Raw genomic sequence first — 14,086 nt, 5'->3', positions numbered from 1 at the left:
ATTTTGCAGGTTGAATTATTTATTTTGGTGTTGTCCCAGCAATCGAAACTGAGAGAAAAGTTCAACTAAAATTTTTGTTTTAAGAATTAAACAGGAGAGTTTGGCGTGATTTGTGTTCATTCCTTGTAATGCTGTTTAGATTTTATATTTAAATCTTCGATGGCTTACGAAACTTACGAAATTTTCCACAATTAGTTTTAGCTAATATAAATCTGCCTAACAGCTTTAAAGTTATGCATATTGGCTTGATCTTTTTATTTCGGACTATCATTTTTGGTTGGAAAAAACATTTTCTCATTCTTAGGAAAAATTAACCAAATTTAACGAATAAAAATAATTTTAGACAAAATGTTAAGTTTAAACGCTTTCTTCAGACATGTTTCAAAAGTAGTTCCGATCCTTCAATAAAAAATATGACGGACGGAACCACTAAAACATCGAATTTATTCATGCCAATTAGGGCTGGAACAAATTTTAAGTTTTTATTTTGAGACTCGGAGTTGAAACATCACAAGAGAAGGGATAAAAAAAAATCAAAATTGATTAAAAACTTGCATACTTGCATCTATATTGTACAAAATAGAAAAATCGTGTTATTTTGTGACGAAAATATGAAAAAAATCTCGAATAAATAAAGTACTACCATCTTCTACAAATTTAATTTTGCTCGTTCAACTGTTAGAATTTTTTCGGGAATTTCGGAAAAATCATAGGCAGATGGGGGGTCTGACAAAAGAAGAATTTGATATTTGTTCCGGCCTTATTGGAGAATTTAAGTTACTGGCTAAATATAAGTAATCTCGTGTTTAGCAATAATCACGATTTATTCAAATGAAAAATGCATTTTTTTTTATTTCTTGGGATCAATTGAACCCATAACGAACATTTTAGAAAACCTTTACTGGACAAAGTTGAGAGTTTACCCATTGCTTTGAAAATATGGAATTATGAATATTGGGAGAAAAAAAAATTCAAACAAAGTTCAATAACTCGAAGAATAATTCTGCAATAATTTTTTTTTTTAGCTAACAGTAGCTGTTTTGCTCCATTTGGCACACTTATCAAGAACATTAGAACTTTGTAAGCCATTCCTGTCTCGAGTTATATCTAAAGAATCAAAAATGAAAGTAAAAAAAAAACCTTAAGTTTTCATTTTTATAGAACACTTCAGTAGCTTTCGTATCGTTTTTCAAACTCCCGAGAACGCTGATGTCCAAAAAAAATCCGGAGTACCTAATGTTAACCTTAGAATAAATAATACATCGCTCTCTCTTCTAATTATTGATTAAGGAATATATTTGAGGAGGTTCCAACTTATCAAACATTTGGTTTGATTTTTAAATCACATTAAAAAAAGTTTCGTATTCTGCGGCGGCTAGGATGACTTTTTCTAAGCATTTTCGAAATTTGAATAAATAACAGTAATTATTAGTTTTTGGAGAAAGAAGATGTAGAATTGATAAAAAACCATTTCTCATTTTTATATAGTAGGGGAGTGTGGGGTAACGTGGGCAACTCTAATATCTCAGCTTTGTGTTGAGATAAAAATCCCAATCCAACTGTCATCGTCGTCGCTTTGCGTAAGCATGATTTTCTATATGATGTTGACTTATGTACGCATAATATACTTCTTTTATTTAACTAGCCTAAAAAAATGTACTTACATAATTAAACAAACACCCGCAAAATTGCATTCGTGGGAGACCTAAAGTACATAACAAAAATATGCTCATACGCTTATGATCTTAGTTTTGTCATGTTCTTTCACGTGGAAAAAGAATTTTTTGGTGAAACATCAATAAGTCACACAAACGCAACAACCGTGGGCCACATTTTGTGGGGTATCTTGGGCCACCTTTGTTTTGGTGTCTTTGTACACATTCAGAACTTGAAATACGTTCTTCCTTTCTGTAAAGTTCCCTTAAGCCATAATGAAGAGTTATGAAAAATATTTTGTCCATCCTATTTAGGAAATTTTGCCAAAACGATCGCGAGCTAGGTTTAAGGAGTTATTTGATCATACACTACGCTTTTTTTTATTTCATTATCTGAAATTGCTTTAAAATGACGAAATGTATAATGAAATTTAAGTTTTGGGTGGAACCTTAAACATTTCATGTTATCTGGTCAATTTGGATTTGTTGGCCCACGATTCCCCACCATTTTTCAAAATCCAAAAAATGTTACTTTTTTAATACAGTCAGAATTTGGGGAAAATAACTTATTAATAATTTAAAAAAAAATAGCCTTATGACACGTTAGAAATGTAGAAAACCATAACATTTTTTTTTTTCATTTTATCTTTTGTAGTGAAGAAGTTATGAACCATAGAAAAAAGTAACACATGATGCACTCTCCCATACATATTAAGAAAAATAGGAACATGGAAAGGAGGCTTTGAGTCCATTTTATCAATGGATTTCGAATATGACAAAAAAAGTTACGAATGAAAAAAAGGGAAAATAAACTATAATTAAATGATATTTATTTCCGAAACTAACCATTTCCAGTGTTTGTGTCATTAATTTAAAATTATTAAGTTTTCACAGTTTTTAAAGAGAATGTAAAATATGTGAGGACATTCCAGCGGATGTCCTCGAAGTCACATACACGCAAGCACGAAATAGAGTTTTTTTTTTATTTCTGCAAACGACTTTTTGTTGTCTGGAGAATTGTCGTTGTTGTCTTCATCATTTTAAACGTATGCAATCTCTTTTGCCAGCTCTCTAGAGTCCACCTGGAGCAGCCCAAAAATTGGAACGTCCAGTCGTCGTCGTTGTCGTTCTCGTCGATATCTGCCCCGGCCAGACGACAGGAAGCACTCATTTGACTTTCAACTTCTTCAGCTGGTGCTGCTGGCAGTAGTCCTGGTACCACTTCTCGTACCAAAGTGCAGACCTGGTCACCGCCTTTTCTTCGCTGTAGATAGGCTCGTAATCCAGATAGATGGAGGCTCGAATCCGATTGAACAGCAGAATCGATGACATGTAGGAAAGCAGCCCGCACGGAGGGAAGCTCAGTTTAATTTTCACAATCGGATTAAGCGCTTTAATCAGCAGCTCCAACAGGAAGGCCAGGAAGAAGGACAGGAACAGCGGAATCTGGTACCAGGATGGCCGCAGCTTAAGCGTTTCATTAGCTCGGGATAAGCGCTGGCAGAAGCGGGTGGTGTCCTCGATGCCGGATTCATCGGTCACGAATACCGGGTAGCCAGCGATTTCTTTCGGTTTCAAGGCCAGCGCTTCCTTGGCCCGGTAGTGAGCCCAGGCGGCATTTCCGGCATAGAGCACCTGCTGCTTTCCCCCGGGGCCGGCAATCTTGGGCAGTTCCCCACCGAATCGAAGGGCCACTTTAATCAACGTCGGCACAAAAAGCTGGTCACCCTCGCCGAACATTACCGGTGGTCGAATGGCAATCGTTTTCAGCTTCTCTGTAATTGAAATATATGGTTTTATTGTGCTTCGTCGTCGTACATGTCTACACTCTGATAATGTCCTCATCCACCAGAAATTGTCGATATATTTCCCTACTAGGACGGGGAGTTGGAACGGTTTTCAAGAGATTGTGCGTTTTGCGTGCCAAAGTGCCGAGATCAGCGAATGTGAGTTTAATTCTTTGGAAACACCAAATTTGTGAACAGATTTTACTGAGCCCCAGCCACCATTATCAGGCGCATCCGGAAGCTTTGCAGACTTTCGTTTCGATATTAGGGAGTGCCGTTTGAAAATTGCGGACGAACCATAATTACTTTTACCAGTACACTACCAGAGTGGTGGAAAGGGGGGATGAAGGCAATCCATTCCGATAAAACTTGCCTGCGTTCATTTTCCGTTGCAATAAACAAATTTGTAAGTCCACTGTCCATTTTGCAACTTTATTCCATTTTTGCAATGAAGACATTTTTGTGGAATTTTTTAATTGAATGATTTAAATTGAAAAAAATATAATCCTCAAGTACAAATTCGCAAAAATAAACCTAGTTCATATAGATTAGACTCAACAGTGTCATTTCCGAGTTAAATATTTTTTAAGGAAATATTTGTCATTTCTGTGTCAGGTTTTTGTCATTCATGGGACGTTGACGATGTGATTTTTAGTGGCAATTTGATTTCATTTGTGTGACAATTTTGTGTCATTTTGTGACGGTTTTGTATGGATTTCTGTCGTTTTTGTGACTTTTAAACCATCTTCTATTAAAATTTATAAATCTTTATCATTTTCGTCATTTTTTTCATTTTTGTCATTTTTGTCATTTTTGTCATTTTTGTCATTTTTGTCATTTTTGTCATTTTTGTCATTTTTGTCATTTTTGTCATTTTTGTGTCATTTTTGTGTCATTTTTGTGTCATTTTTGTGTCATTTTTGTGTCATTTTTGTGTCATTTTTGTGTCATTTTTGTGTCATTTTTGTGTCATTTTTGTGTCATTTTTGTGTCATTTTTGTGTCATTTTTGTGTCATTTTTGTGTCATTTTTGTGTCATTTTTGTGTCATTTTTGTGTCATTTTTGTGTAATTTTTGTGTAATTTTTGTGTAATTTTTGTGTAATTTTTGTGTGATTTTTGTGTAATTTATGTGTAATTTTTGTGTCATTTTTGTGTCATTTTTGTGTAATTTTTGTGTAATTTTTGTGTCATTTTTGTGTCATTTTTGTGTCATTTTTGTGTCATTTTTGTGTCATTTTTGTGTCATTTTTGTCATTTTTGTGACATTTTTATGAGATATTTTTATGACATTTTTGTGTCATTTTTGTGTCATTTTTGTGTCATTTTTGTGTCATTTTCGTGTCATTTTTGTGTCATTTTTGTGTCATTTTTGTGTCATTTTTGTGTCATTATTGTCATTTTTGTCATTTTTGTCATTTTTGTCATTTTTGTCATTTTTGTCATTTTTGTCATTTTTGTCATTTTTGTCATTTTTGTCATTTTTGTCATTTTTGTCATTTTTGTCATTTTTGTCATTTTTGTCATTTTTGTCATTTTTGTCATTTTTGTCATTTTTGTCATTTTTGTCATTTTTGTCATTTTTGTCATTTTTGTCATTTTTGTCATTTTTGTCATTTCTGTCATTTTTGTCATTTCTGTCATTTTTGTCATTTTTGTCATTTTTGTCATTTTTGTCATTTTTGTCATTTTTGTCATTTTTGTCATTTTTGTCATTTTTGTCATTTTTGTCATTTTTGTCATTTTTGTCATTTTTGTCATTTTTGTCATTTTTGTCATTTTTGTCATTTTTGTCATTTTTGTCATTTTTGTCATTTTTGTCATTTTTGTCATTTTTGTCATTTTTGTCATTTTTGTCATTTTTGTCATTTTTGTCATTTTTGTCATTTTTGTCATTTTTGTCATTTTTGTCATTTTTGTCATTTTTGTCATTTTTGTCATTTTTGTCATTTTTGTCATTTTTGTCATTTTTGTCATTTTTGTCATTTTTGTCATTTTTGCCATTTTTGTCATTTTTGTCATTTTTGTCATTTTTGTCATTTTTGTCATTTTTGTCATTTTTGTCATTTTTGTCATTTTTGTCATTTTTGTCATTTTTGTCATTTTTGTCATTTTTGTCATTTTTGTCATTTTTGTCATTTTTGTCATTTTTGTCATTTTTGTCATTTTTGTCATTTTTGTCATTTTTGTCATTTTTGTCATTTTTGTCATTTTTGTCATTTTTGTCATTTTTGTCATTTTTGTCATTTTTGTCATTTTTGTCATTTTTGTCATTTTTGTCATTTTTGTCATTTTTGTCATTTTTGTCATTTTTGTCATTTTTGTCATTTTTGTCATTTTTGTCATTTTTGTCATTTTTGTCATTTTTGTCATTTTTGTCATTTTTGTCATTTTTGTCATTTTTGTCATTTTTGTCATTTTTGTCATTTTTGTCATTTTTGTCATTTTTGTCATTTTTGTCATTTTTGTCATTTTTGTCATTTTTGTCATTTTTGTCATTTTTGTCATTTTTGTCATTTTTGTCATTTTTGTCATTTTTGTCATTTTTGTCATTTTTGTCATTTTTGTCATTTTTGTCATTTTTGTCATTTTTGTCATTTTTGTCATTTTTGTCATTTTTGTCATTTTTGTCATTTTTGTCATTTTTGTCATTTTTGTCATTTTTGTCATTTTTGTCATTTTTGTCATTTTTGTCATTTTTGTCATTTTTGTCATTTTTGTCATTTTTGTCATTTTTGTCATTTTTGTCATTTTTGTCATTTTTGTCATTTTTGTCATTTTTGTCATTTTTGTCATTTTTGTCATTTTTGTCATTTTTGTCATTTTTGTCATTTTTGTCATTTTTGTCATTTTTGTCATTTTTGTCATTTTTGTCATTTTTGTCATTTTTGTCATTTTTGTCATTTTTGTCATTTTTGTCATTTTTGTCATTTTTGTCATTTTTGTCATTTTTGTCATTTTTGTCATTTTTGTCATTTTTGTCATTTTTGTCATTTTTGTCATTTTTGTCATTTTTGTCATTTTTGTCATTTTTGTCATTTTTGTCATTTTTGTCATTTTTGTCATTTTTGTCATTTTTGTCATTTTTGTCATTTTTGTCATTTTTGTCATTTTTGTAATTTTTGTAATTTTTGTCATTTTTGTCATTTTTGTCATTTTTGTCATTTTTGTCATTTTTGTCTTTTTTGTCATTTTTGTCATTTTTGTCATTTTTGTCATTTTTGTCATTTTTGTCATTTTTGTCATTTTTGTCATTTTTGTCATTTTTGTCATTTTTGTCATTTTTGTCATTTTTGTCATTTTTGTCATTTTTGTCATTTTTGTCATTTTTGTCATTTTTGTCATTTTTGTCATTTTTGTCTTTTTTGTCATTTTTGTCATTTTTGTCATTTTTGTCATTTTTGTCATTTTTGTCGTTTTTGTCATTTTTGTCATTTTTGTCATTTTTTTCATTTTTGTCATTTTTGTCATTTTTGTCATTTTTGTCATTTTTGTCATTTTTGTCATTTTTGTCATTTTTGTCATTTTTGTCATTTTTGTCATTTTTGTCATTTATGTCATTTTTGTCATTTTTGTCATTTTTGTCATTTTTGTCATTTTTGTCATTTTTGTCATTTTTGTCATTTTTGTCATTTTTGTCATTTTTGTCATTTTTGTCATTTTTGTCATTTTTGTCATTTTTGTCATTTTTGTCATTTTTGTCATTTTTGTCATTTTTGTCATTTTTGTCATTTTTGTCATTTTTGTCATTTTTGTCATTTTTGTCATTTTTGTCATTTTTGTCATTTTTGTCATTTTTGTCATTTTTGTCATTTTTGTCATTTTTGTCATTTTTGTCATTTTTGTCATTTTTGTCATTTTTGTCATTTATGTCATTTTTGTCATTTTTGTCATTTTTGTCATTTTTGTCATTTTTGTCATTTTTGTCATTTTTGTCTTTTTTGTCATTTTTGTCATTTTTGTCATTTTTGTCATTTTTGTCATTTTTGTCATTTTTGTCATTTTTGTCATTTTTGTCATTTTTGTCATTTTTGTCATTTTTGTCATTTTTGTCATTTTTGTCATTTTTGTCATTTTTGTCATTTTTGTCATTTTTGTCATTTTTGTCATTTTTGTCATTTTTGTCATTTTTGTCATTTTTGTCATTTTTGTCATTTTTGTCATTTTTGTCATTTTTGTCTTTTTTGTCATTTTTGTCATTTTTGTCATTTTTGTCATTTTTGTCATTTTTGTCATTTTTGTCATTTTTGTCATTTTTGTCATTTTTGTCATTTTTGTCATTTTTGTCATTTTTGTCATTTTTGTCATTTTTGTCATTTTTGTCATTTTTGTCATTTTTGTCTTTTTTGTCATTTTTGTCATTTTTGTCATTTTTGTCATTTTTGTCATTTTTGTCATTTTTGTCATTTTTGTCATTTTTGTCATTTTTGTCATTTTTGTCATTTTTGTCATTTTTGTCATTTTTGTCATTTTTGTCATTTTTGTCATTTTTGTCATTTTTGTCATTTTTGTCATTTTTGTCATTTTTGTCATTTTTGTCATTTTTGTCATTTTTGTCATTTTTGTCATTTTTGTCATTTTTGTCATTTTTGTCATTTTTGTCATTTTTGTCATTTTTGTCATTTTTGTCATTTTTGTCATTTTTGTCATTTTTGTCATTTTTGTCATTTTTGTCATTTTTGTCATTTTTGTCATTTTTGTCATTTTTGTCATTTTTGTCATTTTTGTCATTTTTGTCATTTTTGTCATTTTTGTCATTTTTGTCATTTTTGTCATTTTTGTCATTTTTGTCATTTTTGTCATTTTTGTCATTTTTGTCATTTTTGTCATTTTTGTCATTTTTGTCATTTTTGTCATTTTTGTCATTTTTGTCATTTTTGTCATTTTTGTCATTTTTGTCATTTTTGTCATTTTTGTCATTTTTGTCATTTTTGTCATTTTTGTCATTTTTGTCATTTTTGTCATTTTTGTCATTTTTGTCATTTTTGTCATTTTTGTCATTTTTGTCATTTTTGTCATTTTTGTCATTTTTGTCATTTTTGTCATTTTTGTCATTTTTGTCATTTTTGTCATTTTTGTCATTTTTGTCATTTTTGTCATTTTTGTCATTTTTGTCATTTTTGTCATTTTTGTCATTTTTGTCATTTTTGTCATTTTTGTCATTTTTGTCATTTTTGTCATTTTTGTCATTTTTGTCATTTTTGTCATTTTTGTCATTTTTGTCATTTTTGTCATTTTTGTCATTTTTGTCATTTTTGTCATTTTTGTCATTTTTGTCATTTTTGTCATTTTTGTCATTTTTGTCATTTTTGTCATTTTTGTCATTTTTGTCATTTTTGTCATTTTTGTCATTTTTGTCATTTTTGTCATTTTTGTCATTTTTGTCATTTTTGTCATTTTTGTCATTTTTGTCATTTTTGTCATTTTTGTCATTTTTGTCATTTTTGTCATTTTTGTCATTTTTGTCATTTTTGTCATTTTTGTCATTTTTGTCATTTTTGTCATTTTTGTCATTTTTGTCATTTTTGTCATTTTTGTCATTTTTGTCATTTTTGTCATTTTTGTCATTTTTGTCATTTTTGTCATTTTTGTCATTTTTGTCATTTTTGTCATTTTTGTCATTTTTGTCATTTTTGTCATTTTTGTCATTTTTGTCATTTTTGTCATTTTTGTCATTTTTGTCATTTTTGTCATTTTTGTCATTTTTGTCATTTTTGTCATTTTTGTCATTTTTGTCATTTTTGTCATTTTTGTCATTTTTGTCATTTTTGTCATTTTTGTCATTTTTGTCATTTTTGTCATTTTTGTCATTTTTGTCATTTTTGTCATTTTTGTCATTTTTGTCATTTTTGTCATTTTTGTCATTTTTGTCATTTTTGTCATTTTTGTCATTTTTGTCATTTTTGTCATTTTTGTCATTTTTGTCATTTTTGTCATTTTTGTCATTTTTGTCATTTTTGTCATTTTTGTCATTTTTGTCATTTTTGTCATTTTTGTCATTTTTGTCATTTTTGTCATTTTTGTCATTTTTGTCATTTTTGTCATTTTTGTCATTTTTGTCATTTTTGTCATTTTTGTCATTTTTGTCATTTTTGTCATTTTTGTCATTTTTGTCATTTTTGTCATTTTTGTCATTTTTGTCATTTTTGTCATTTTTGTCATTTTTGTCATTTTTGTCATTTTTGTCATTTTTGTCATTTTTGTCATTTTTGTCATTTTTGTCATTTTTGTCATTTTTGTCATTTTTGTCATTTTTGTCATTTTTGTCATTAGAATTGAGAGTTGAGAGTTGAGAGTTGAGAGTTGAGAGTTGAGAGTTGAGAGTTGAGAGTTGAGAGTTGAGAGTTGAGAGTTGAGAGTTGAGAGTTTAGAGTTGAGAGTTTAGAGTTGAAAGTTGAGAGTTGAGAGTTGAGAGTTGAGAGTTGAGAGTTAAAAGTTGAGAGTTGAGAGTTGATAGTTGAGAGTTGAGAGTTGAGAGTTTAGAGTTGAAAGTTGAGAGTTGAGAGTTGAGAGTTGAGAGTTGAGAGTTGAGAGTTGAGAGTTGTGAGTTGAGAATTAAGAGTTGAGTGTTGTATGTTGAGAGTTAAGAGTTGAGAGGGGAAAGTTTTATTGAGAATTATTTGAAAATTATAGATTGAAGGTTGAAAATTGAACATTTGAAAATTTGAGTTTCAAGATCGGATAAGTTTTTGGCATTTGATGGAATGTGAAGGTTTTAAAAATTTGGTGGTTTTACTGTTTTTGACGTCTTTGATTGGTGTTGAGGACTGTTTTAGAAGGGTTAAATTTAATTGGTGATTTACCTCCATTCGCCAGCAGAGTATCATTAGCATCCAGCACCAGATTTTCGCCCTTCAACTTGGACGGTGCATATCCCGGTATCTGGAACTCGCTCTCCTTGGTGGGAATTTTTGTTTTCGGTTCCGTTTGATTGCAAACTACTGTGAAGTTTGCCCTTCCCATGTAGGGCGTCATATGGATCAAACAATCGCTGGTAAAAACCAACCGCGGAACATTGTACTTCCGGCACAGATTGATCACGGTCTGCGTTCCATCGACATTGACCCGTTGCAATTCCTTCTGATTGGGCGGGAAGTCAAAATTGATGTAGGCCGCCATGTGGAAAACACAGTCGACATCCTGGAAGGCAGATTCGATTTTTTCCGGTTGACAGATATCGCCCAGAATCGATACGACTGGATGGGTGTCGATGTGACCTGAAGAAAGATTTCTGACATTACTCTTTGAAATTTAACTGTTGAAAACGGACTTACCTAGAATATTTTCGTATGGTTTTAAATCGAGGACACGAATCTCTCGAACCTTGGTGTCATGTTCCTGGAGAGTTTTGATCAAATGCTGTCCGAGAAATCCAGCGCCACCTGAAAAATGTTGAAAAAAAAAATTGTTCAAACTTATTTTAACATTAAAACTAAATCACAATAATAATTGTTTACTTTAATGATAAGTTTTTAAGAAGAGTCGTTTAAATCGAAATCATCCCTCAATACCACAATTAAAATTGAAAGTGTTGAAAATACCGGCAAGGTACCATCAGATTCACCACGCGATTAATCATGCTGCAAAAATAGAGCCACAAGTGAGATAATCCTTGACAAAAATAATATAATTTCCATAATTATTTTTTCGTTAATATAAAATGTATACATCGTTTCTCTTCCCCCAATGAATGGTGCCAAATCCCAACTGCCCGTGATTTTGATTCTCGAAGTCGCCCTTCGGGTAAAAATTTCCCCCGTCCCCGGCTTGCTTCAGCACCAAGCTCCGCCTTAAAACAACAACCGGATATGGATGGGAATGATTTGCTCAACACTCTGCTCTGCTCTGATGAGGATCGACGCAATGAGTGGTGGTTGCACCTTCACTGTCTGAAATCTGAATCGGAAATTATGTTGATGATGAAGCACTAGGACGGGACAGGGATGCCTGGTGAGTAGATATCAAATTTCAAATTTCATATATCAATTTTTTTTTATATATATGACATTTGCAAGTTTGAATATAATCATTTGTTTCAAGGCGTGATTTTCCACTTTGCTTTTGAAGATTTTTTACCCAACAGTGGGTGAAGTTTTCGATTGATTCAGACAGAAAAAATATCCTGAACTACTTTCCAAATATAAACAATCTAGGATTTTTTATTTCAAGTTATAACGTTTCTTTTTTTTTTGTACACCATGTACGCATGGTACAGCAACCTTCGTTAGACTAGCCAAATCATAGAGTTTGAGTTTGAGGTTTTATAAGGGTCAAGCTGTTGTCGAAATTTCTTCATAAACATTAACTTATTTTATTTTATTTACATAGTATTCCGTCTCACGACATAACTTGACGAACATAATTCCTAAAATTCACTCGGTTCATAGCAACCGTTCTCCAATTTCTCGGGCACCCCACGTTCGCGAGATCACGCTCCACTTGGTCTAACCACCTCGCTCGTTGCGCCCCCGCTCGTCTTGTTCCTACCGGATTTGTAGCGAACACCTGTTTTGCAGGACAGTCGTCCGGCATTCTCGCAACATGTCCCGCCCAGCGTATCCGGCCAGCCTTCACCACCTTCTGGATACTGGGTTCGCCGTAGAGGCGCGTCAGCTCGTGGTTCATCCTTCGCCTCCACACTCCGTTCTCCTGTACGCCGCCAAAGATGGTTCTTAACACTCGTCGCTCGAATACTCCGAGTGTACGCAGGTCCACCTCGAGCAATATCCATGTCTCGTGCCCGTAGAGAACAACTGGTCTAATGAGCGTCATATACAGGTTACACTTCGTGCGAGGGCTAAGTCTTCTCGACCGCAGTTGCTTGTGGAGTCCATAGTAGGCACGATTTCCGCTGATAATTCGCCTCCGGATCTCACGGCTGGTGTCATTGTCTGCGGTCACCAGTGAGCCGAGATAGACAAAGTCTTCGACTATCTCCAGCTCGTCGCCGTCGATCGTGACCTTGTTATTACTGGACAAGCGGGTTCGGTCGGTCTCGGATCCGCAGGCCAGCATGTACTTCGTCTTGGACGTATTAATCATCAACCCAATCCTTCCTGCTTCGCGTTTCAGTTTGCGGTAGATCTCCTCCACCGCCGCAGATGATCTGCCGACTATATCAATGTCATCGGCAAAGCAGATAAGTTGACTGGATCTGTTGAAAATCGTGCCCCGCATTTCGCCCACCGCTCGTCGAATAACACCTTCTAGCGCCACGTTGAACATCATGCAGGATAGACCATCACCTTGTCGAAGCCCCCTGCGCGATTCGAATGAACTCGACAATTCACCCGAAATCCGCACACAGCACTGCGTTCCATCCATCGTCGCCTTGATCAGTCTGATCAGCTTCCCGGAAAAGCCGTTCTCGTCCATGATTTTCCATAGCTCGTTACGGTCGATCGTGTCGTATGCGGCTTTGAAGTCGATGAATAGATGATGCGTAGGGACTTGGTGTTCACGGCATTTTTGGAGGATTTGCCGCAATGTGAATATCTGGTCCGTCGTAGACCGTCCCTCCATGAAGCCGGCCTGATGACCAGGGTTGGTAAATTTCGCCCGTCACGCTTGACCCGACTAGTTTTTTTTTCATCAAACGACCGGCACCTTACTCAATTGACGGAGCCTCACTACTCGCATGACGGATAAAGCACGACAACAATCAACATTTCTCCGTCATGCGACTGGCGAAGCTCCTACACATCCTCGATCGGCTGCTGCCGGCAGGTACAACTAATTGAACGACTTGCTGGCAGAGAGCAACAATAGCAATAAAAAACTGAAAACGAGCTTGCTGGCAGGAGCAACAATAATAATAAATGCCTTTCTTGTTCCTCTTCGGTCGTCTTCGGCTTGCTGGCAGGAGCAACAATAATAATAAATGCGTTTCTTTTTCGTCATCAGTCGTTGAAATGCGATTGCTTGACTAGGTTATTATTTTAGCTTCAAATGACTGGGGAATGAATGACTGGCAATCGAATTGACTGGTCGTTAAGGAACAGTCAAATGAGTTAGAAGGACCATTTTACCGTTGACCGTTGAATTATGCCAACCCGGCTAATGACTTCCCACGAATCTGTTTGCTTGTGGCGTTAGGCGGCGGAGTAGGATTCGGGACAACACTTTGTAGGCGGCATTGAGGACAGTGATCGCTCGGTAGTTCTCACAGTCCAATTTGTCGCCCTTCTTGTAGATGGGGCATATTACCCCCTCCTTCCACTCCTCCGGTAGCTGTTCTATGTCCCAGATCCGGATTATCAACCGATGTAGGCAATCGGCCAACCTGTCCGGGCCCATTTTGATGAGTTCAGCTGCGATGCCATCCTTCCCAGCCGACTTGTTTCTATTCAGCTGGCGAATGGCTTCCTTAACTTCACTCATCGTTGGGAGTGGCTCCTCTTCGTCGTTGGCTACGCCGGCGATGTACCTTCCCCCACCGTCTTGATCTCCTGCATGTGCGCCGTTCAGGTGTTCATCGAAGTGCTGCTTCCACCTTTTGATCACCTCACGATTGTCCGTCAGGATACCCCCGTCCTTATCCCGGCACATTTCGGCTTGCGGCACGAAGCCTTTGCGGGATGCGTTGAGTTTCTGATAGAACTCCTCCTCCAGGCGGCGCTTTTTCTCCTGGAAAAGTCGGACTCGC

At 33.5% G+C, this 14,086-nt stretch overlaps 1 protein-coding gene across 1 annotated transcript in view; it reads right to left on the bottom strand.

Moving 5' to 3' along the window:
* Window positions 1-2,513: 2,513 nt before the first annotated feature.
* Window positions 2,514-14,086, bottom strand: part of LOC129755208 (NADPH-dependent 3-keto-steroid reductase Hsd3b4) — a 28,943-nt gene continuing 17,370 nt past the window's right edge. Inside the window, exons 2-4 of the mRNA XM_055751583.1 lie at window positions 10,716-10,823; window positions 10,245-10,658; window positions 2,514-3,430 (exon numbers count right to left, since the gene is read on the bottom strand). Of these exons, the coding sequence (XP_055607558.1) occupies window positions 2,823-3,430; window positions 10,245-10,658; window positions 10,716-10,823 (1,130 nt within the window). The 3' untranslated portion in view covers window positions 2,514-2,822. The remainder of the gene's footprint in view (window positions 3,431-10,244; window positions 10,659-10,715; window positions 10,824-14,086) is intronic.

Source organism: Uranotaenia lowii, chromosome 3 (assembly GCF_029784155.1).
Source record: "Uranotaenia lowii strain MFRU-FL chromosome 3, ASM2978415v1, whole genome shotgun sequence".
In the NCBI taxonomy this organism is placed as follows: domain Eukaryota; kingdom Metazoa; phylum Arthropoda; class Insecta; order Diptera; family Culicidae; genus Uranotaenia; species Uranotaenia lowii.
This window is presented reverse-complemented; position numbering and strand designations above follow the sequence as displayed.